Raw genomic sequence first — 22,789 nt, forward strand, 5'->3', positions numbered from 1 at the left:
ATCAGGCAAACACTTTATATTTGTCATATTATTAATATAATCATCATAATTTTTTGAATAATTTGTAGTGATTATATAATTATTTTTATCATATTATTAATATAATTAATATATTAAATAATGTTAAAAGCAAATTTACATAAATAAATATTTTATTTTTATCATAGTATATAATAGAATTTTAAGTTGATTTTAATGATTAAAAATAAATGTTTAAGTTATTCTAAAAGATTGCTTAAGAGTTGAAAACTCACCCTTATATGTGGGGATGGGCACGAGATCTAAACTTCATGAGTTCCGATCCAATCGGGTCGATTTTTTTATAAAAAAAATTAGGTTTGGATCAGTCCTAGTCGGGTCAGGTTTTTTTAGATGATATACTTGGGTCGGGTCGGGTTTGAGTTTAATGTGAAAAATACCCAATTCGACCTGAAAAAATAGTTTAAATTTACCTTATATATTTAAGGATAATTATAATAATAACCCTTTATTTTTTTTTCAATTAGACCTCTATTTTTATTGAATAAAAATAATATATATATATATTTCGGGTCGGGTTCGGGTTTTATATTAAAATGTCGAGTCAGGTTCAGATCGAGTGAAGTCACCCCTACACAAGGGTTGGGTCGGCTTTCGGGTGGAAGGTATATATTTTTGGATTGGGTCGGGTTGACCGAAACCCTACCCGAACCCGACCCATGTGAATATTTGAATTCATATATAATTTAGATTTTTTTAATATTTTTTATTGATAATATATTTTTGTCTCCCTAAAATTTTATAATATTGTTCATCCTAAAATTTTATAAGTTTGTCATCTAACATAAAATCATGTGTTCATCCGGATGATAACGGGTAAATTCACGAGATAATGTTTTCGATTTTTTTTTTTCACGATATGGTGCACATCCCAGATTAATTGCTGGAATGGGGTTAATTATACAGTGATGCCATAGGACGCCATGCAATCCAGGCGATCTTGTAGGACGCCATGCAATCCAGGCGACATACATACGAGCCAATGGTTCTGGTTCTCCCCATGCATACGAGCCATACGAGTGCGAGCCATGCGAGGTGGCCATGCAGTGGAATAGAGAGGTCGTTCTCCCCATGCGAGGTCCCCATGCATACGAGCCATACGAGTGCGAGCCATGCGAGGTGGCCATGCAGAGGAATAGATGCATACGAGCCATACGAGTGCGAGCCATGCGAGGTGGCCATGCAGAGGAATAGATGCATACGAGCCATACGAGTGCGAGCCATGCGAGGTGGCCATGCAGTGGAATAGAGAGGTCGTTCTCCCCATGCGAGGTCCCCATGCATACGAGCCATACGAGTGCGAGCCATGCGAGGTGGCCATGCAGAGGAATAGGGTGTAGGTCGCCATGTAGTCCCGGCGACCTTATAGGTCGCCATGTAGTCCCGGCGACCTTATAGGTCGCCATGTAGTCCCGGCGACCTTATAGGTCGCCATGTAGTCCCGGCGCCATTCCATCCATTCCCATTCACATGCAGCCCCATCATCCATTCACATGCAGCCCCATCATCCATTCCTTCACGTGTGCCTGCTGTGTGCCTGCTGCATGCCTACGGCTCCCAATGAAACCATGTGAACCATTGCTGCATGCATGTGAAATAATTGGTACAATAATTGAAGCTGCAATTGTACAATTATTGGTGAAATAATTAAGGCAGTCGGTTGGTGAAATAATTGAGGCAGCCGGTTATAAAAGAAAGAAAGAAAGGGAGAAGAGATTGTAGAAGAAAGGGAGAAGTGATTGCAGCCGAGAAAGAAAGAAAGGGAGAAAGGAAAGAAAGAAAGAAAGGGAGAAAGGAAAGTAAGAAGAATTCGAAAGGGAGATAAGGTAAATTTTTTGTATTTAAATTAGTTTATTATTATAAATGTTTAATTTGTTAGTTTAGGGTTTAGGGTAAAACAAAAATCAGCTAATTAGTTTGTTAGTTTAGGGTTATATGATTGTTAGTTTAAGTTATAGTATACATAAATTAAAAATATTTAATTAGTATATGTTTGATAGTTATATAGTTAAAAAATAATTAATTAGTTTGTATTGTTAATAGTTAGTTATATAAAAAAATTATTTAATTAGTTTGTGTTAGTTAAATAGTTAAGTTATATTTGTTTGTTGAATTTATATTATATAAAAAATTAGGTAGTAAGTTTATTAGTAGTATATTATAATGAAAAAATAGTTTATTAGTTAGTTTTAGTTATATAGAAGAATATTTTATTAGTTGTTTAAGGGTTTAGCGTTTACGTTTAACTTATATTTTAAAAAGTTTAGTTTGTTAGTTTATTAGTTTATTATATTATAAGCTATTATATTAAAGTTTAGTGTTGTAAATTAGTTAGTTAGTTTATATTAGATTATATTAAATGATTTTTTAAATATTGTTGTTTAATTTTTTTTACAGATTCATTCAAATGGCTGACCAAATTCCACTGTTGAGGCTTGACAATGAACATATTTCAAGTCATTTGGGAATAATGGTGAATAAAATATTTGTTTAATGAATTATAATTAATAAATATTTGAATATTATTTTATGATTGTGATAATTTTTTTGAAATATTTAATTGTAGGAGGACGAGCAGCGAGTCCTTCGTCTTCGACTACATAAAGTGCCCAAGCCACACCCACTAATAGAAGAAAATTTGCAAGAGGCTGGATTTTGGTATATCACATTTGTGCGAGATTACAAGTTGGTCCCAGGTTTGATCAGTGCGTTGATTGAACGTTGGAGACCAGAAACGCACACGTTTCATTTGCCGTGTGGCGAATGCACGATAACTTTGGAGGATGTGGCAATGCAACTCGGGGTCCAAACTAATGGGATGCCGGTGGTAATGTCACATGAGTTTAATAAGGTGGAACAACTTTGCAACTTGTTTCTTGGGAAAGCGCCCGTACCACCAGAGTGTAAAGGGTGGCGGGTGAGGTTGTCATGGTTGAAGAATGAATTTCAACTTCAATCAAATAGTACGGAGCACGAAATTATATATGCAACACGAGCGTATATATTACAATTGATTGGGGGAATTTTGATGCCTGATAAATCCGGTAGTTATGTTCACACTCAGTATCTTCTTTTTTAACAAATTTTGAGAATTGTAGGCAATATAGCTGGGGTTCGGCGATATTGGCGTTCTTGTATCGTGAGATGTGCAAGGCGTCATTAGTCGTGAATGATAATAATACAGTAGAAATCGGTGGATGTCTATTGCTGCTACAATCATGGGCTTGGCATAGACTTCCGTTTTTGACACCGATTAGTCGGACTGCGGTTGACTTTCCACTTGCCGGAAGGTAATATGAATCCTCTATTTTAATATAAAATATTAATTAAAAAATATTTATTTTGATTATAATTATTGAACAAAATGTCTCTATTTTTGTTTTGATTGATATACAGATGGAGGCATAAAATTGAAGGCACAGGGTTGGTGCACAACAACATTAAAGAGTTCAGGTTGAAGATCGACATTAAGGCCAAAAAGGAGGTATGCATAATTTGTATTTTTTAATTATTATTTAAATTAACTATATTATCTGATTTAAATAAATTTTATTGTTTTTGTAATTTTACAGTTTAATTGGAGACCATACATGAATGAAGAATTATTTGCGTTGATACCGCACGATATTTTAGATGGGTTTCAATATTGGTGTGCTGTTACACCATTGATCAATTTTGCTTTTGTTGAGATCCAATTTGGGGATAGAGTGCTGAGGCAATTCCACTTCCACCAACCTATTCCGCGGAGTCCATGGGATCATGACCTCCTCCAAAACTTAGATGGTCGTCGTCCAGTGAATTGGGTTGAGACGCATGACGAACTGCACAGATTTGATGGTCGTCGTAAAGAAAGCGTTAATTGGGTTGAGAAGCATGCAACCTACATTAATGCTTGGAACAATAGGGCTTCATTCATGCCAACTCTTGACGCCATTCAAGACGACGACTTTAATTTTGAGACTTCGGCTTACCTTGCTTATTTTTTGGATAATGGAAAGCCGTTCCTCACAACAATAGTAGAGAGGCGACAATTTTTGAGGTTTAAGAAAAGATTTGGTAAAGCTGAATACTCTCTACCGAGTGGGAGTGGGAGTTCATCTCTACAAACTGAAGCGGAAATGACCGATGTGGATAATAGCGCACCACAATCGTTGCATCACGCAGTTGATGATTCTACTGGCCCGGCATACATACCAGAGTTTGTGCAGCCTGAGGCACCCATCTATTCTCCTACGTTTTCGTCGACGTATGACTTTGAACACATGACAGTTCAAATACCCCCAATGAATGAGGGGGATGGGTACAATACTCCTGAGCCACAACGACCACAACGTATCAGACGTCCGCCCCGACATTATCATTCAACAACACCCCGACATCGACAACAATTGTAAACTCGTTTGCTATTTATTACAAATTATTTATTGAAATTAGACTACTTTTTTTTTACCTTAACAATGATTTTTAGTATCAAATCATTACTAGTATCAAATAATTAGATATTTAGTAAATCAACTATTTTAAATCATTAGTATCAAATAATTAAATATTAACAATAAATCCTTATTAATAATAATTAGTAAATCATTGATATCAAATCATTAAATATTTAAAAATCATACATAAATTCGACTATGTATAAATTTAAACTCAGTAATCCACACTTGTACACTCATTTGTTAGTATTCTAAATAATGATTATTATCAAATCATTACTAAATCATCAAATCATTAAATATTTAAATCATTATCAAATCATTACTATAATGATTATTATCAAATCATTACTAAATCATCAAATCATTAAATATTTAAATCATTATCAAATCATTACTAAATCATCAAATCATTAAATATTTAATTCATTATTAAATCATTTTTATAATGATTATTAATAAATCATTATTATAATGATTATTATCAAATCATTACTATAATGATTATTATCAAATCATTACTAAATCATCAAATCATTAAATATTTAAATCATTATTAAATCATTATTATAATGATTATTATCAAATCATTACTATAATGATTATTATCAAATCATTACTAAATCATCAAATCATTAAATATTTAAATCATTATTAAATCATTTTTATAATGATTAATAAATACATAGAAATACATATATGATTACTAATGATGAGGCCTATATCTTGGTAAATTAGGACAATTGTTTTTTGAATGGCCTTCACCCCTACATAATCCGCATCTCTTTGCTTGACCTCTCTCTATAGCATGAAAATCCATACTGGTATGAATTCGAGTGGACTCAGGTCGACCCTTTGGACTTCTGCGAAGCATTGGATTTGGTAGCCATTCATCATGATCCTTTTTGGGCCAATATGATTCATTCGGGATCTGTCTGAACACATAGCTGTAGACATTTAATATCCTACGTAGGTGGAAGCATTCATCAACATAAGTGTATGCGCTTACACCAGCATACATACATGCAGCGACTGCATGAGCACATGGATATTTCCATGCCTGAAAACGACCACAATCACACCATTTGTGTCGTAAATCAACTCTAAATGTTTGGTCTTCTCCTCCGACGTTACGACGTATGCACGACACGACAAAAGTATGACCAACTCGGTCGAAATTATGAACAACCATTGATGTTGCCAATCGCTCATTTGCTTCCATTGATTCCACCACTGTAGGAGCCCAAGTTTTACCTCTATTTATGAGACTCTCAATTTCCTTGCCTTTGTCCGACCAAACTTTACCCAGTCTAAAGTACGTCTCTTTCACCACACTCGCTATTGGGAGATGGCGTGTACCTTTTAGTACCGAATTAATGGCCTCAACAAGGTTTGTGGTCATATGTCCGTATCTCCGACCTTCATCGTATGCTTGCGACCATTTTTCCCGCGGTATTTTTGAAGCCCACTTCCAAACACGCTGATCATCGTAAAATACCTTCAAATTCTCCAATCTCTTGTCAAAATTTGGTCGACGTAGTTCGTATCCTGTTCCATAATATATTGTGTTAAACCGCAATTAAAAAACCACGTAAAAAATACACAAATATTGAAAATAAAACTTACCCATGCTGACTATCTCGCTACGAATATGTGCGTTATGAAACTGGTCGATACTATTCTTGCCAATATGACGGATACAAAATGTCGGATATGCATACGGAGGTATCCAACGACTTCCTGGTCGTTCAATTGCCGCCAAAATACCCGTTCCTCTATCGGATATCAAGCAAACTCCATCTTCACGAACGACATATTGACGTAGATTGGTCAGAAAGAAATCCCAAGCCTCTGTTGTCTCTCCCTCAACAATGGCGAATGCAATTGGGAAGATATTTCGCTCACCATCTTGAGCAACTGCCATCAAAAGTACATGCCTATATTGACCATACAACCACGTACCATCTACTTGGATCATACGTTTGCAAAATGGAAATCCTTCAATACATGCCTTGAATGCCCAAAATAGTCTATGAAATATTTTCTTCCCTGGCAGAAGTTGACCTTCTTCGTCATATGCGGGCATGGTTTGAGACTTCACTATAGTTCCTGGGATAAATCGCTTCATTGCTTGTAGCAAATGTGGTAGCTCATTGTACGATGTATCCCAATCTCCATACGTCAACTTCATTGCCTTCATTTTTGCATTCCACACCTTGCCATATTTTACTTGATATCCAAATTGGCTTCGAATAGATGCAGCTAACACTGAACAAGATATCCTTGGATCCTTTTCAACCATCGCCTTCACGTATTCACATATTACATCGGAGTCCAATAGTCGGTGGTCTTGTTCGATGGAGTTTCGCAAACATGTGTGCGAACCATTGTACCTCGTGATGACCCAAACATCGTGCCTTTGATTTTTCGACACTCTGATCTTCCACTTGCACTCTGGGCCATATTTTACACACTTTGCGTATAGGGTTTTCTGGTTGGACTCTGCAACATGGACATCAACATGGCATTTGATGCAGTACTCTTTAATCGCCAGCGTAGCTTCATTTTTTCCTCTGAATTGCACCCCAACTGAAAATTCACCAGAATTATCGAATGATTCAGTCATTTGGTACGGAGGTAAATGTGGCATGTCTGGGAATTCAGGTGCCCTCATTGCATCATAATCTATCTCGTACATGTGAGGAGTAGCTTCATACGGTGTCGGAACTTCATCAATTGCACCTCCACCAAAAATATTTTCGTCGCCGCCCAAAACGGGTTCTTCAGTTTCTTCATCTTCGCTTGAATCATCATGAATTTCTCCCCATCGATTTTCAGCGTCATTATCAACAACCAATTCCGGTATGTTTCTCGTCTCATACTCTGCTGCTGTAGATGTCCCCCCGACTTCATTTACACTTTCCAATAGTGCCATAAAACTGTTCGGGAACCTGTATGTCGGCTCCTCAAACTGACTATATAAAGCCATTTCAGATGGATTTTGAGCCACACCTCTTGATGACCCAGGAACATCACATATGTTACGCACATCAACAAATAATTCAATAACTGCTATATTGGTTGACTCATGTAATCCAACCATGGTTCCAATATCATCATCTTCTTCAAGTGGAACTGCAGCATATCTGACTGGGTTAGAGCATATCATAAACCTATACCTCAAACCATCAACTGCAGCTCGAATTTTTCTTTCTATCTTATGCTTCATTTCTATAAATGTGATGTCTTTTTTGAACATCATATTTATTGGTTTTTCAGACTGAAAAACTACTCCGACCTCATTTTCCATAATCTGTCCATTATAATGGACAATCGTGAAAAAGTTGCTGCTCATTTTCTCTACAAATAAAAAAAAAATTAATTTAGATTAAAAAATTAGATAAGATAATTTCATAAATTATTAAATATAATATAATATACTATTATATTAATGATCAAATAAAATTTATTATTTAACTTGATTGATTGCTTACTAATAAACCTAATAATGATTTGATAATTACTATTAATCTAATGATTTGATATTTAATGATTTAATAATAATATGATTTAGTCATAATCACTAATAATTATTTATTATAAATATTTAATGATTTTGATTTGATACTAATCATTTAGTAATTATTACTAATAATAATGATTAGTTTGATAATATTTTTTATTTTTTAAAAATATCAAACAAATTTGTTAGGCAAAACTGTCGATATACTGTTCTCGAAATAATTATTTCGCGAGATAATGCGTTGTCCGGATTATTTCATTCAATTAATTTTTACTTCTTACTAATATACACATACAATGTAAATTAAACAATTTATTTTTAAAACAACACTAAATATTTTTAAACACAATATTTTTTATAACGGAAATTATCTCGCACAAATTAGTTTATATAATCTAATATAAACTTACTAACTAACTAATTTACACATACACAACAACAAAAAATGGACAACAAAAAATAATAAATTACTCACGTCTTTATGCCTTCTTCCTTTACTTTTTTTCCTGCCTTGTTTCTTTCTTCGAATCAATCTGTACGTGGGCAAATATTGTGAAATAATGTCATGTACGTGTAAACAAAATATTTATTTAAACAACAATAGCTCCCACAAATTAATTTTATATAATCTAATATATTATAATATACCTTAAACTAATAAACTATTTCTTTATTATAATATAACTTAGTTAAAATAACAAACTAATTAAGCACTAATTAATTTTTTTATAATATAACTTCAACTTCAACGAACAACCTAATATACGTTTAAAGACACATACAAATTAATAAATATTTTTTATATTTAATAACTTAAACTAAGAAACTAATTAACTAATTTTTTATATAATATAATATATAACTTAAACTAATAAACTAATATAATATAACTTAAACTAACAAACTAATAATTTATACTAACAAACTAATTAACTAGATTTTAATTTTACCCTAAACCCGAAACTAACAAACTAATAATTTCATATATTAAACTAAATTAAACAATAAAAAAAATTACCTCACGAACTATGTTTGAGCCTTTATCTTCTTTTCTTCTTCTTCCTTTTCTTTCTCTCGGCAAAGTTTATATTTGCCGGTTCTGCTTGTGCTTCTACCCTAAACACCATATCTAAAGGATATATATAAAGCAACTGAGCGTTGGACAGATTGAAGCAAATAATATTAACATTGTCGTCTAACTATTGAGCATTGAAAGGCATTGAAAGGCTGACAGCTAAATTAACGCTGCAATAACGCAACAACACATACAGCTACGGGTGCAGGAATCTCAGCTATGATGCATCTCAGCTATGATGCAACGCATGCATGCAGCTACGGACCAGACCTTGGTCGCCGAGACTCCATGGCGACCTACCGACCGCCGTGACCTACACCACCGTTCGACGTGCATGGCCATGCACAGTTCCCACGTCCCATGCACAGCATGCATCTGCATGACCATGCACAGCATGCATCCCCTCCCCCATGCATTCCCACCCTCCCCCATGCATTCCCACGGCCCATGATGCAGAGGGCGCCATGCAATATACCTTGGAGGTCGCCCGGATTGCATGGCGACCTCCAAGGTCGCCTGGATTGCATGGCGACCTCCAAGGTCGCCTGGATTGCATGGCGACCTATGGCTATCACTGTTATTCACCCCATTCCAACAATTAATCTATGATGTGCACCATATCGTGAAAAAAAAAATTCGAGAACATTATCTCGTGACTTTTGCCGGATGATAACCAAACTTTATAAAAAAGTTTCAATACTAATGTTGTTTTTCTTATTCATGGAGAACTTAAAAGTAAGATATTTCCTAAATTTTAACATATTCATCGTCGAATTAAATTTTAACATATTCATCGTCCTAAGTTTACAAGTTATTAAGTTAAACTCTCATATAAAAAAGTAAAACTCAAACTCGGGTCAAGTTTTATTATCTCAATCAATTTTGTATTACTAATTAGATTTTCAGATAATATATTTAAAAATAATATTTGAAACATCATAAATATTATCAATATAAATATATCAAAGCACTATTTCAAATATGTATAACACCATGAAAATACTAAATTAATATAAATTAATAAATTTATACCTCAAATAATTATTTATCTAGTTAATAGTTAAAACTATAAAATAAATGATCTAAATGAAGAAAACTCATTATTTTAAGGACAGTATTACTAAATTTATTCAAAATTGAAAAATATTAAAAATACAATTAGAATAACATTCCTATCATTTTGATAAAAATATATTAGTATTGATAGTGATTTGTTTTCAAGAACCAACTTACCTCAGTGGTAAGTTGAGAGTATTTAGAGCAGATATTACTTTGTAATCTCCTTAGCTTAATAAAAAAATAATTTGTTTTACATAAAATTTATTCTGAACCAAAAATAATAATAAAAATTTCAAAACAAATTATAATATAATATTATTATTTAAGCCCTAATCTATGTTTGCAATTTATTATTATTTTATCCAATAAAATTTTAAAGGTTCATTTTTTTTAAATTTTATGATTGGAATATAATATGATTTATAATTGCATCTAATAATTATCAACTAAATATTAATTAAAGGATTAAGATCTAGGTGTATCTGGCGTAAAATTTTTAGTTTTATATTTTTTTAGGAATGTTGAATGAATGATAATAGACCGCTGATATCATCTCCTTATTTTTCTTTTCGATGAGTATTTTCTCATTTTCTATTGTTAATTTTAACCGTCTATATCCATTCATCTAATAATCTTAAAAAATATAAATTTAAAAGAATTTATATGATCTAATCATATGCTTCTTATATATAAAAATATATTAAATATCTTAAACGATAACGAAATATGTATAAAAACACTGAATTTTTATAGGTCGCTATAATGTTAGATTTGTTGATTGAAGTGGGCGACAGTCAGGGACCGACACATAAATTATTTTTTAGAGGATGTAGAATTAAATAATAAATAGAAAATAAAAATATAAGGAAATTTGAAAATTCTACACGTGCGACCGCATTCTCAATATCCCTCAGTCCATTCCCGGCAGGGTCTAAAGTATTGGAAAAGAATGATGGTCTTCACACCTAATTCTTTTCATCGACTCTTTTGTGTCATTTCCGAACAAATTAATCATGGTTAAATTTTAACTCTTGTAATACCTTAATTTTGTCCGAACAATTCGAATTGGAGTGAAGATGATCGAAGACTAAGAAGTTGCTCGAGCAACGATGTTGAATCAATCGAAGTGGCAGTGGGGGCGTGCCTTTGCTTAGTCGGGTTTATTTAGTTTGGGTGACCATGCATGATTGTGTTGGAATTTAGGGCTAAAATATTTCTAACTTTACTTATTAACATCAATTAACCAAAAAATAAATAGATCCATAAAACCAAGAAGTGACCATGCATGATTGCGTTGGAATTTAGGGCTCAAATTGTTTTGGGTCGTCTATTGGCTTTCCCAGGCACCATGAGTGGTGACCGATCGGGCAGTTTTAGGTTTCAAGGGCGTCAGGGGCGTAAAGTTGAAGAAGATGAGGGTTGGGAGAAGATATCAAAGGTGTGTCTAGGGTTAAAATGAGTTAAAACAAAATAAGTTGTGTTTTATAGTTGAAGTTTGAGGGTTATTTTTTTTAAATCCTCCTAGTTTACCTGCATATTTACAAGTTAGTCACCTGTTATGATGCTTTCATTATTAATTTGAATGCTACGTCCTGATTTTACAGTTTGCCACGTTTGTATCCTAGTGTATTTGTATTGTGTTAAAATTGGAAAATTATGCTTCGATCCTCCTACCTTTAGCGCTTTTTGCATTTAGGTCACTAATATGTTTTTTAATTCGTATTGATTTAGTTATTCAATTTCTGTTTATTTTAAGTAGGTCCTTGATCTCATGCTTGTTTTATTTTATTCCAGATTTTATACCCTTACTGTGTGATTTTCCCTTTTGTTCTTGTTCTTTGACTTGCTAGGTTAAAAGGATAAATTATCTTTTAATCCCCTGTATTTGCGCGTGTTTTCACAAACTAGTCCATTGCTTCCTTTTTTTGTTTACTTTGAATGTACAGCCCCTATTCATGCCATTTTCCAATTTTTTATGTTTTAGTGTTTACTTTTGGATTATTTGCGCTTAGGCCATTACAATTTAGCCGTGTATTTACATTTTCATCATCTGTAATGTTCTTTTCATATTTATTTCAATAATAATGTACTGATTTTACACTTTGTATTTGCTAATGAATTTTAGGTTTATAAAGATTAATAATTGTGCTCTAGTCCCTCTAATTTAGGCATGTTTTTGTATTCTGGTCACTGTCATATTTCTAATTTATTTAGGCTTAATTTCCATTTATGTCAATTTATTCACCATGTTGAATTTTGATGTTTTTATTAAAATTCAGTCCCCAAATTATTCTGTTAGTTTTAATTTAGTCCTAATTAGAGCCTTAGATTTTATATTTAATCCTTAGATTTAGGTCTTTCACACTTTAGTCCCTAAACTACTTTAATTAGGTTTTCATATAACATAATTAATTAGGTCTTTAATTAGAGCCTTCACTTTAGGTTAGATTTCAACCTAGTCCTTTAATTCAAGGAGTAATTTGAGTTAGCCATCGCCTAGATGCCCAAGGGACCATCTCGATTATTCGATTCAATAATTGGTTAAAATCAAATATAATTAATATTATAGCTTTCATTTCTAGGTTTAGTCTCATATGTTCTTTAAATTACATAATTTGACACTTTAAGATAGAGGAAGCCTTAATTAATCACTTAGTTTTATTAGGTTCAAAAAATTGATTGTTTGATTGCATTTTGATTTCAAAACTAAGGCAATGTTCATTTACCAAAGAGTTAATAGTCTATCCCCCGTATTATGCTAACGGGTGACCGCTAGTAATTCCCAAAGTATATGGGCATTCTTTTCAAAAACCCCATATTATGATTTTTCAAACTTCAAGGCAATGTTCGTTTATGTAGATCAATAACGAAGCTTTCGCACTACATGCTCGAGAGTAGTCATTATTGGTCTTAGTAAACCAACATCCTTTTTCCAAACTTGGCATACATAATGATTTTTAAATTAAATAAAATCTCGAACTCAAAATTTCTAATTTTTAAATATAGTGTAATTGACTAGGTACCAATTTTTTAGCGTTGTGGGGGTCTCAATCCTTCCCCTCGCGTAACTCACTCCTGAACCCAATTTATGGTTTTCGTAGACAAAATTTGGTATTATTAGTAAAATAAAACGTTTTATTAGAATTATCTGATGTTAGGTGTCTCAATCGCACCTTAAAATGATTGGCGGTGACTCCCAATATTTCAAAAACCTTTTCAAAGAAAACCTCCCAAATCGTGCTAGTTTTTTTTCCCTCACCCGGACGAAAAACATTGTCGACAACTCTAGTTAAGCTCTAACCAAACTGTACATTGTTCTCATTAGATGACTCCATTTTCATTCTGTTATGATGTTCAAAAAAGAACATAGAAAAATAAGCATTAGTTTAGGGATAGACACATAATTTTATGTTAAGGATAGATTTTTAAAATTTGAAGAAGCGGTGGACTTATTTCGGGGAATAAAAATATATTTTTAATATAAAATATATAATAATTTTAAAATTTCAGAAGAGAGCCATCGTCACATGTTCCCTTGATCCATTCCTGCACCACCAGCTTGGTGTGAATGCAAAGGACAGGGCAGGTTGTATGACGTTGATAGCAAGAAGAGATTTTAAGCACGCCAACTCCATTATTGCACATGGGAGTCATGGACCTTAAATATAGGTCATTCTTCATATCATTTCTCATTGGATATTTCAAATTTATATCACATCCCAGTCTTCCTTAAATGTATATTGTTTATGCATTTACACGTTTTTGACATGTACGCACCTTGTTTATTTTTTAGATAAAATTTATATATTTTTTATATTTTTAAATCATTTTCCTTTTTTCTTTATTTTAATCCAACATATACTCGTATTTTCGAGCAGAAGATGTATTTTGCATGAAGCAATTTTCACGTAATGTGTCTTTCTCTTACGCGACACAAAAAGATATCAATATGAAAAATAACTAGAAATAAGCGTAAAAATAGTTTTTAATAAATGATATTTAGATTAAGACATAATAACAAAATTACCCTCTAATGTTTGCATAAAAGGTAACTTTGCCCCATTTTTTTTTTAACATTTTAGCCTTCAACGTTTCATTTTGGAGCAAAATATCCTCTAGTTAGATGGAAATTATTAGTTGACTAACTGTCAGTGTTTCATACTGACGTGGCAACTCCATGTGTGATGTCACTTCAACAAAAAATTATTTTTAGGGTAAATTATAATCATAATTAATTATATATACACTTATAAAAATATATTTAAAAATAATTTAAAAATGTTTATATGACATTGCATCAAACGTGGATCTGTCACATCAATAGGAAGAATTTATCGTTAGTCAACTAACGATTTCTATGCACCCAAGAGACATTTTTCTCCTAAATAAAACATTGGGAGCTAAAATGCTTTAAAAAATAGGGAACAAAGTGCATATTTGTGCAAATGTTGGGGATAATTGTGTTATTATGCCTTAGATTAAAAAAACCAATTTATTTTGATTAATGAAAATAAATATTAGATCAAATCAAATGATTTTCATGGTCTTCTTACAGGCAAAATAGTTAACGACAGATGATGTGTTGCATGACGCTTTCTTACATACCCAAGTAGATGGCCTTTTGATTACTTGAATGGGGCAACCAAAACGGTTGTTGTCACAATGTGTATAGAAATGTGAATCATCAACTTGGATGAAATAATAAAACAATGAGTAAATCACAAATTTCATCACTAAACTTTACCATCTCTCTTATTTTACTCATTTAATTTTAAAAGTTTTCAATTTTCTCACTGAATTTTAATGGCGTAAAAAACAATTTCGTTTTAAAAAAAACAAAATTTTCATCAAAACAACGGCATTTTGCATCTACATAATTGCTCATTTTAACGTCGTTACTATTTAACGACCGAGTGACAAAAAATCCCAATGTATTAAGTTCAGTGAGGAAATTGAAAAGATTAAAAGTACAATTACTGAAATAGAAGAGAAAGAGTAAAATTCAGTTACCAAATTTATAATTTGCCCTAAAAATATAAAATATATTAATACTTTTATATGTTATACTACACATAAGATATAATGGTCAAAATCCATAGAGAAAAGAAACTGCTACACCACTATACATTTTTTTAATTCCCAAAATTCTAGTCTTGCAGTCCAATGACATATTGGCAGATACCAAATTGCTCAAGTAAGTAGATTGCCATGATTAAAATTTACATGTGCTTTGAAGAGATTTGATCCCCTCCAACTCATTTTAGATATGGGCTATGATGTTAAAAGAATTAGCTCATTAAAGAAACAAAAAGTGGATCACTTTAGGGTTAGTGAGAGGAGTAGGATCCCCAAATGCCACCAATCCCCTTCAACATCTCTGTTAAGTTGTTTCAATCATTGAGTTTAAAAATAGTAAAAATTATTCCTTTTCCCCCTCGTCTCCCTTCTTCTGGGTAGTTCTGTTGTATGACAGTTTAATATAAGGTTAAGAAAAGACGTTATAAGAAATATTAATATATTTTAAACATTTTTTGTAGAGCTACCTAAAATGTTATTTTTTCTACTGAAAATGTTAATTTCTCTACCTAAAATGAATATTTCAGATATTAACATTTCCGGTAAAAAAAATAACATTTTAGGTAGCACCCGATATTAATATTTCCGGTAGAAAAATAACATTTTAAGTAGTGCTCTACCGAAAATATTAAATATTAAAATTTCCGATATCACCTTTTCTTAGCTTTATATTAGACTGTCATTCCTTAAACATCCCCTTCTTCTAGGGTTTTGTTTTTCAAATATTGTCTCACGTAGAGAATTTCCTTTTTGCATCTTTATTAATTTGATATCATTTAGGGTTAATGGATTTGGTGATAATTAAACTACATGAATAATGGAATGAAAATGGGTTTTTGCCGACCATTTAATTGAAATGTTAATTCAATCTCACTAGCCAGTTGCAATCGTATGTATGTAATTATTTGATGTATTTATGTGTTATCTTTTTCCGAAATAATCTGAGATGATTATAAGTAAATATTTATTCAATATTTTCTTAACGAGTTAGATATATACTTTATAACGCAACTACTCAAATCTAAATTTTTTAAAGAGAATAATATTGACACTAAGTTAACTAACAGTTAGGATGAAATAGTAATGCTTTTGACTGAAGTTAAATGTTAAAAGTTAATATCATTAATAAAATAAAAGGGTAAAGAACGTAGATAGTCCTCCAATTATAGAGTATTACTTTATTAAGTCACTCGATTATTAAAAGTAACAAAATAATCATTCGACTATGAATCATAACTAAAAAAACATACCATAATATAGTCATTAGACAATCAATAAATCGAATACGGATAGATATACAAAAAAATTTACGTGTGTTAGAATTGGTTAATAAATTACTATTCACTAATATGTATAGTTGATCATAACTAATATGCACCTGCAAGAACAGTACATACCATATTATATATGTATAAACAGCTTTAGCCTGCCTTAGACCTTGCCTTCCCCGTATATTGATTGTTCTTTTTCAGTACAAGTCAAATTATCAAACACCTTCTGGACATTATATAGCCAGGCATGCATCTCTCTCTCTCTCTCTCTCTCTCTCTCTCTCTCTCTCTATATATATATATATATATATATATATATATATATATATATATATATATATATATCTACTAATAAATATAAGCAATTAACGTTGTCCCCCCACTTTCCAAGGCATTATTAAATGAAAAACCCGTATTTATTATTTAATTGGAAATATAGCTCACAAATAATATTAATTAGAAAAATATTCTCAAATTATTTATATATTATGATCTTACATTTTACGAAAAATAAGTTTCATATATTTATTATGTTATTTATCCAAAAATTAAATAAAATTATCTTAATAGATATTCAGTACTTACTAATCAACTCTAAACAATAAAACATGAAAATTTACTCTATCACAACTCAAGTACAATTAGGGATGAATCGAGGAGTGGCTGAGAATAGTCGTCCCTCTCAAAGTTTTAAATTATTATATATTTTAAATATTTTATTGATAATATGTTTCGTTCCTACTAAAATTTTTGAAGTTCGTTCTATAATATGAAATCATGTGTTTGTCACTTAACACAACATATCTAGATGATTAAGAGCACCTATCAATTTGAGATAATCAACCCGAAGGTAGATAAACAAGATAACCAAAGAATCGTTAACTGACAAGGCGACGATACATCTAACCCTAAAAAAAACTTACAAAAGTACAAGAAAAACGTATTATAAGAGTAGATAGAAACGTTCATCGTTTTTGTAGAAAGGAGAAGACTTACTAAAAATATACTTAAAAGTAAAATGGTAAATTAAATAAGAAAAGAAATATGAATTTGAAATTGGAAGTTGGTGGAGATTTTAGTGAGGGGGCAATATATGGGTGAGTTCCTTTTGAGCTCTATGAAGGGATTGATAGCCACAACCACCCATTAAAAGAGTGGAGACACTTTCTTCTTTAAAAGTGAGTTCCAATCACCCTTTGAAAACCATGCCTTATCAACCCACCCATCAATTTTGTCAAAATTAATGAACTCTTTAAAACATAATTATTCTTATCATACATCGGTATCTGATGTATTAATATCATAGTTATGTGTTTAATTTACGATTATAATCGTAAATTTTTCATTATAATTCTGGATATTTTCTTACTTTTATAATAAGACTAGCAGCTTCTCTTTACATCAAGAAATAGAGTTAAAACATTATTAATCTAAAATTCTGAATTCTCTCATTCTGAAAAGGTCCATTAATGGAGATTTCTCTTCTCATTCCTTAAATCGGTGGTGGCCGTGGTAGTAGATAAGAAGATGTATAGGTTTTAACTTAATCTAAAGAGAATTAAGTAAAATTGTTCTATATGTTCTTCATTTTTCTTATCATATCATCATTTAATTTCATAAGATATTTCGAAAGAAAAAAAATAAAACATAAGAGACACTCGATGACTCCCCTATCCAGGACCAGGCATTCTAAGATCCAATCGAGATTTATGTAGGAATTTATAGATTGCCCACCAAGAGTGAAGGTGGTATGATTCGAACTTTTACTTACAATCTCAAATTCTTGAATCACAACCACTTGTGTCAACTCTCGTTACATTTGTATAATGTTATAATTATCTTTTATATATCTATGAATAATTACAATAATATTTCATAAGATATTTCGAAAGAAAAAAAATAAAACATAAGAGACACTCGATGACTCCCCTATCCAGGACCAGGCATTCTAAGATCCAATCGAGATTTATGTAGGAATTTATAGATTGCCCACCAAGAGTGAAGGTGGTATGATTCGAACTTTTACTTACAATCTCAAATTCTTGAATCACAACCACTTGTGTCAACTCTCGTTACATTTGTATAATGTTATAATTATCTTTTATATATCTATGAATAATTACAATAATATTTCTCTCTATATTATTTTTATCTAAGTCTTCATTTTACATAATAAAAAAATGAATTTGTTTGAATAAGGTCAGATGTCAAATTTATTGAGTTAAATTTTGAATTTGATAGGGTATTATTAAATTCAGATCAAATTAAATATAAATAAAAAAAGATTTTTTTTAAAATTGAGTTCGAGTAAGCCAAAAACTCGACTCGATCTATGATAATCTAATATTATATATAATCTTCCAAGCTAAAAAAGGTGGATTTTTCATTAATTTACTAGCTATTAAAAAAAATGAAAAAGTGAAAAGAAAAAAAAGAAAAGAGAAAAGCAGGGAGAGAAAATGGAGAGATAAGTAACACCTGGTTGCAGGAAACTGTGGAGTATTGACCTCTAAAAATAATGGTGCGTTTGGTTCGTGAAATGTAAGATTATCAGTGAGAATGTAAGATTATCAGTGAGAATGTATGATTATCAGATAATAAGATTACTGGAAATGTTATATTTTGTGTTTGGTTGGCTTAACAGGAATGTAAGATTACCGTGTTTGATTAAAGGAATAAAAGATTATTAGAATGTACATTTGACCAAATTGTCCTTATTATATATTTGTTTTTTTAACAAATTAGAAAATATTTATATATTTTCTTTAAAAATTTAAATTCATAAAATTTATATATATTTTTTTACAAAATTAAAAATATAAAAAGGTTTAATGAAAGAGTAAAATTTTATTTTAACCCCTGAACTTCATATAAAATTTTAATTATATATATATTTTTTTGTAAATCTAAAATAGTTTAAAGATAAATTTGTAATTTAACATTCATATAATTTTTATTATTCAATAAAAAAAGAAAAATATTTAAAAAAAATTAAAATCATTTTAATTCAAAACATCAATAATCCAATATTACATAAGTGGAAAAAGTGAAGCGTTACCGTTAAGTAACGGCGACTTTAATCGGCTGTATCTAGTGAAGGCTTTTACTCATGAAACCCTCTATATCCGGACGCTGCTCGCCATTCTGTTTCTCTCTCCGCCTTCAACCTTTGCATTCGCTGCTCTTCTCATTGTTCTTTGGTCTCTCTTTTTCTTAAAATAAATCAATTTTCCTTAACCGTAAAACGAAGGAAGAGATCGAAACAGCGTAAGCGTGTAATAGAGGAAAGATAAGGGAATAATAAGAGGGGAAAATGGTTTTAAAATTCGTGGAAGATGATGATTTGGTGGAGATGAACTTCGTAATCGTTCATAGAGGTCCCTCTTCATCTCGATTCCTCGATGCTTATCCCAAAAGGTACTCTTTTTAAGATCCCTTCCTTTCTGTCATAGAAAAAGTTCGTCCTTTAAGGGAAAAAAAAAGATTATTTCATAGAAAGGGAAAATAAGAATTGGGTTTTCTTTCTTTTTTATGGATTTGATGTTTTTGATTCAGTTTTTCCCACATGTGTTTGGAGAATTTGGGGAGATTCTAGGGTTAGAGTTAGATATCGTCTTTATTTAACAGCTTGACAGTGAAAGCTTTTGTTATCTTTTTTAAACAAAGTTTTTTCCCCTTCTTTTAAATGTTGTTTCAGTTGTATTTTTTTAATTAGTTAGGGTTATTGAATTGATAAATTTTGTTAATTTCTGTGATTTTTTGTGGGTATATGTGTTCTTTCTGATTGATAAATTCTAGGGTTTTGATGGAGGGGAGATCATGTGGTGATTGATATGATGAAGATGATGATGATGAAGGTGTTCATAAGATTGTTATTTAGTTGAATTCTTAGTTTATGGATAACAATGGAACAAATTAATCCACCAGCAACAGTACCTACCTTCTCCAGCCGGATAACCTGAAACGGGAGATTCTTTGCTCACAGCCTTGTCAATGGAGAATCATCATCCTTCCACTCTCTTATCTATGGATTCAAGTGCTTCCTCCCATGATGAATTGGATTTGGAAATGAATAGGCTGATCGTTCTTTCTCGGCCACCTGACATCAATTTGCCTCTCTCCGCCGAGCTTAGCCCTCCCCCGCAGTCGTGGAACTCGTTGGACCATTGTGATATTTTGGATGTTGGTCTTGGTTCACAAGTTTATGAGACCGAGAGCTACCTCACTGCACCCAAGACGGGACGAAAATTTGCCAAGCGGGTGGATAGCATATGGGGTGCTTGGTTGTTCTTTAGTTTTTACTTTAAACCTGCTTTGAATGACAAATCGAAGGGCAAGATTATTCGCGACAGCAACGGTGTTTCTGGTTTTGATAAATCGGATCTGAAGTTGGATATTTTTATGGTTCAGCACGACATGGAGAATATGTACATGTGGGTTTTCAAGGAGAGACCCGAGAACGCACTGGGTAAGATGCAGCTCCGAAGCTACATGAATGGCCATTCTCGTCAGGGAGAGCGCCCGTTTCCGTTTAGTGTGGACAAGGGATTTGTCCGTTCACACAGGATGCAACGGAAGCATTACAGAGGATTGTCGAACCCTCAGTGTGTACATGGGATCGAGGTTGTTCCATCGCCGAATCTCATGGCTCTCAGCGAGGACGATCGGAAAAGGTGGACAGAGGTTACTGGAAGGGATATAAACTTTACAATTCCACCTGAGGCTAGCGACTTTAGTTCGTGGAGGAACCTCCCAAACACGGATTTTGAGCTAGAGAGGCCTGTTCCTCCCCCTTCGATAAAGAGTGCTGCAAATTCTCACTCGAAAAAGCTGCTTAATGGATCTGGCCTCAATTTGTCTACTCAGCCACCTAGCCATAGCAATGGCGATGGGATGGACTTATCACTTGTCAGCAGCAAAAGGAGGAAAGAACTTTTTCCGCATGGAAATGATGAGGTTTGCTATTTGTCCGCCATTCCTCCGTCCGATATGGAAATTCATTCCAGCGAGCAACACTGGTTAAACGACGTGAGCGGGGTAATGAAAAATGTGTACGGGCCTGTAACTGCCGCAAAAACCATCTACGAAGATGAAGCGGGTTACTTGATCATTATAAGCTTGCCTTTTGTTGATCTTCAAAGGGTGAAGGTCTCTTGGAGGAATACTCTGACACATGGTATCATAAAGATATCTTGTGTGAGCACATCCGGCATGCCGTTCATCAAGAGACACAATCGGACCTTCAAACTGACGGATCCGTGTTCTGAGCATTGCCCGCCTGGGGAATTCGTTAGAGAGATCCCATTGTCGACTCGAATCCCCGAAGATGCTAACATAGAAGCATATCATGATGGGTCGGGATCTGTCCTCGAGATTATGGTGCCGAAACTGAGAGAGGCGACCGAAGAGCACGAAGTACTGGTGTGCCTCCGGCCAAAGCTTGTTGGGAGTGATCTCATGTTGACATGAAGTAACAATGAATTATAAAAAGGGTGTTTGGGATGATTGATTGGTGCTTTTACTAACATTGTATCATACAGTGTAATCTATGAAACAAAATCTGCGTCTCAGATTTGGCTTTCGCCAATTTCTTGCTATGATTTTTGTTTGTTTGACTGTAATGCGAATTGATGATATTCAAAGATTGATGATTATAGTTATAGAAAATCTATTAAATTGATATCAAATATTATCATAATATTATAAATATTTACGATTAAATTTAAACAGAAATTTGAATAACTTGTCTTAAAAAAATTTCAAATAAAGTTCAAGTTATAAAAATAAGATTCGTCAACTTGAATAATTTAAAAAATTTTAACTTGATTTGATCGAATGTTCACCTAGAGGTGGTAAATGTGTCATTCGGATCGGGTTCAATTCTGATCATTTCAGATTTTGATTTTATTTGGTTTTATAGTAAGTCGGGTCGGGTTCGGATCGAGTCATTTCAGGTTTTTGATTTTATTCGGGTCTATAGTAAGTCGGGCCGGATCAAATTAAATTAATTAATTTTCGAGTCAAATCAATAACCGATCAATTATTTTTACCTTGGGACAACTTTGAATATTCGGACCAATTCGAGTCTATGTTGGAATAGTTCCTTACAATATAGTACAATATAAAGTTAGCAATGGTTGGAAAAGAAGGAAAATGAAATCCCAGGGGTGGAATTGGGTTTTTCGTAAACATACCACCTAAGCAATCCAGGTACAGTTCAGTTCACCAACCAAATCACTTGGGGAACGGGAACCGCAGATGATATATCTTAATCTGACGGCTTAAAACAGCATAATCACACATGACACGG

The 22,789-nt window shown here is 32.5% G+C and overlaps 1 protein-coding gene across 2 annotated transcripts; it reads left to right on the forward strand.

Annotated features, from left to right (window-relative positions):
- Window positions 1-315: 315 nt before the first annotated feature.
- LOC120143100 lies at window positions 316-22,060 on the forward strand. 2 transcript variants are annotated; one of them, XM_039157511.1, is made up of 2 exons: window positions 316-336; window positions 20,195-22,060. In XM_039157511.1, the coding sequence occupies exon 2, from the start codon at window positions 20,473-20,475 to the stop codon at window positions 21,946-21,948; it is 1,476 nt and encodes a 491-aa protein (XP_039013442.1). In that variant the 5' UTR covers window positions 316-336; window positions 20,195-20,472; the 3' UTR covers window positions 21,949-22,060. The 2 variants fall into 2 exon arrangements, with proteins under 2 accessions (XP_039013442.1, XP_039013444.1); XM_039157513.1 differs by lacking the exon at window positions 316-336 and adding an exon at window positions 19,622-19,896 and having other exon boundaries at window positions 20,278-22,060.
- Window positions 22,061-22,789: the final 729 nt, after the last annotated feature.

The sequence above is a fragment of the Hibiscus syriacus genome, unplaced genomic scaffold (assembly GCF_006381635.1).
Source record: "Hibiscus syriacus cultivar Baekdansim isolate YM2019G1 unplaced genomic scaffold, ASM638163v2 tig00110833_pilon, whole genome shotgun sequence".
Taxonomy (NCBI): Eukaryota; Viridiplantae; Streptophyta; class Magnoliopsida; order Malvales; family Malvaceae; genus Hibiscus; species Hibiscus syriacus.

Excerpts from the sequence above, each read along its gene's own strand:
- LOC120143100 (XM_039157511.1), top strand. The coding sequence starts at position 20,473 with ATGGAGAATCATCATCCTTCCACTCTCTTATCTATGGATTCAAGTGCT.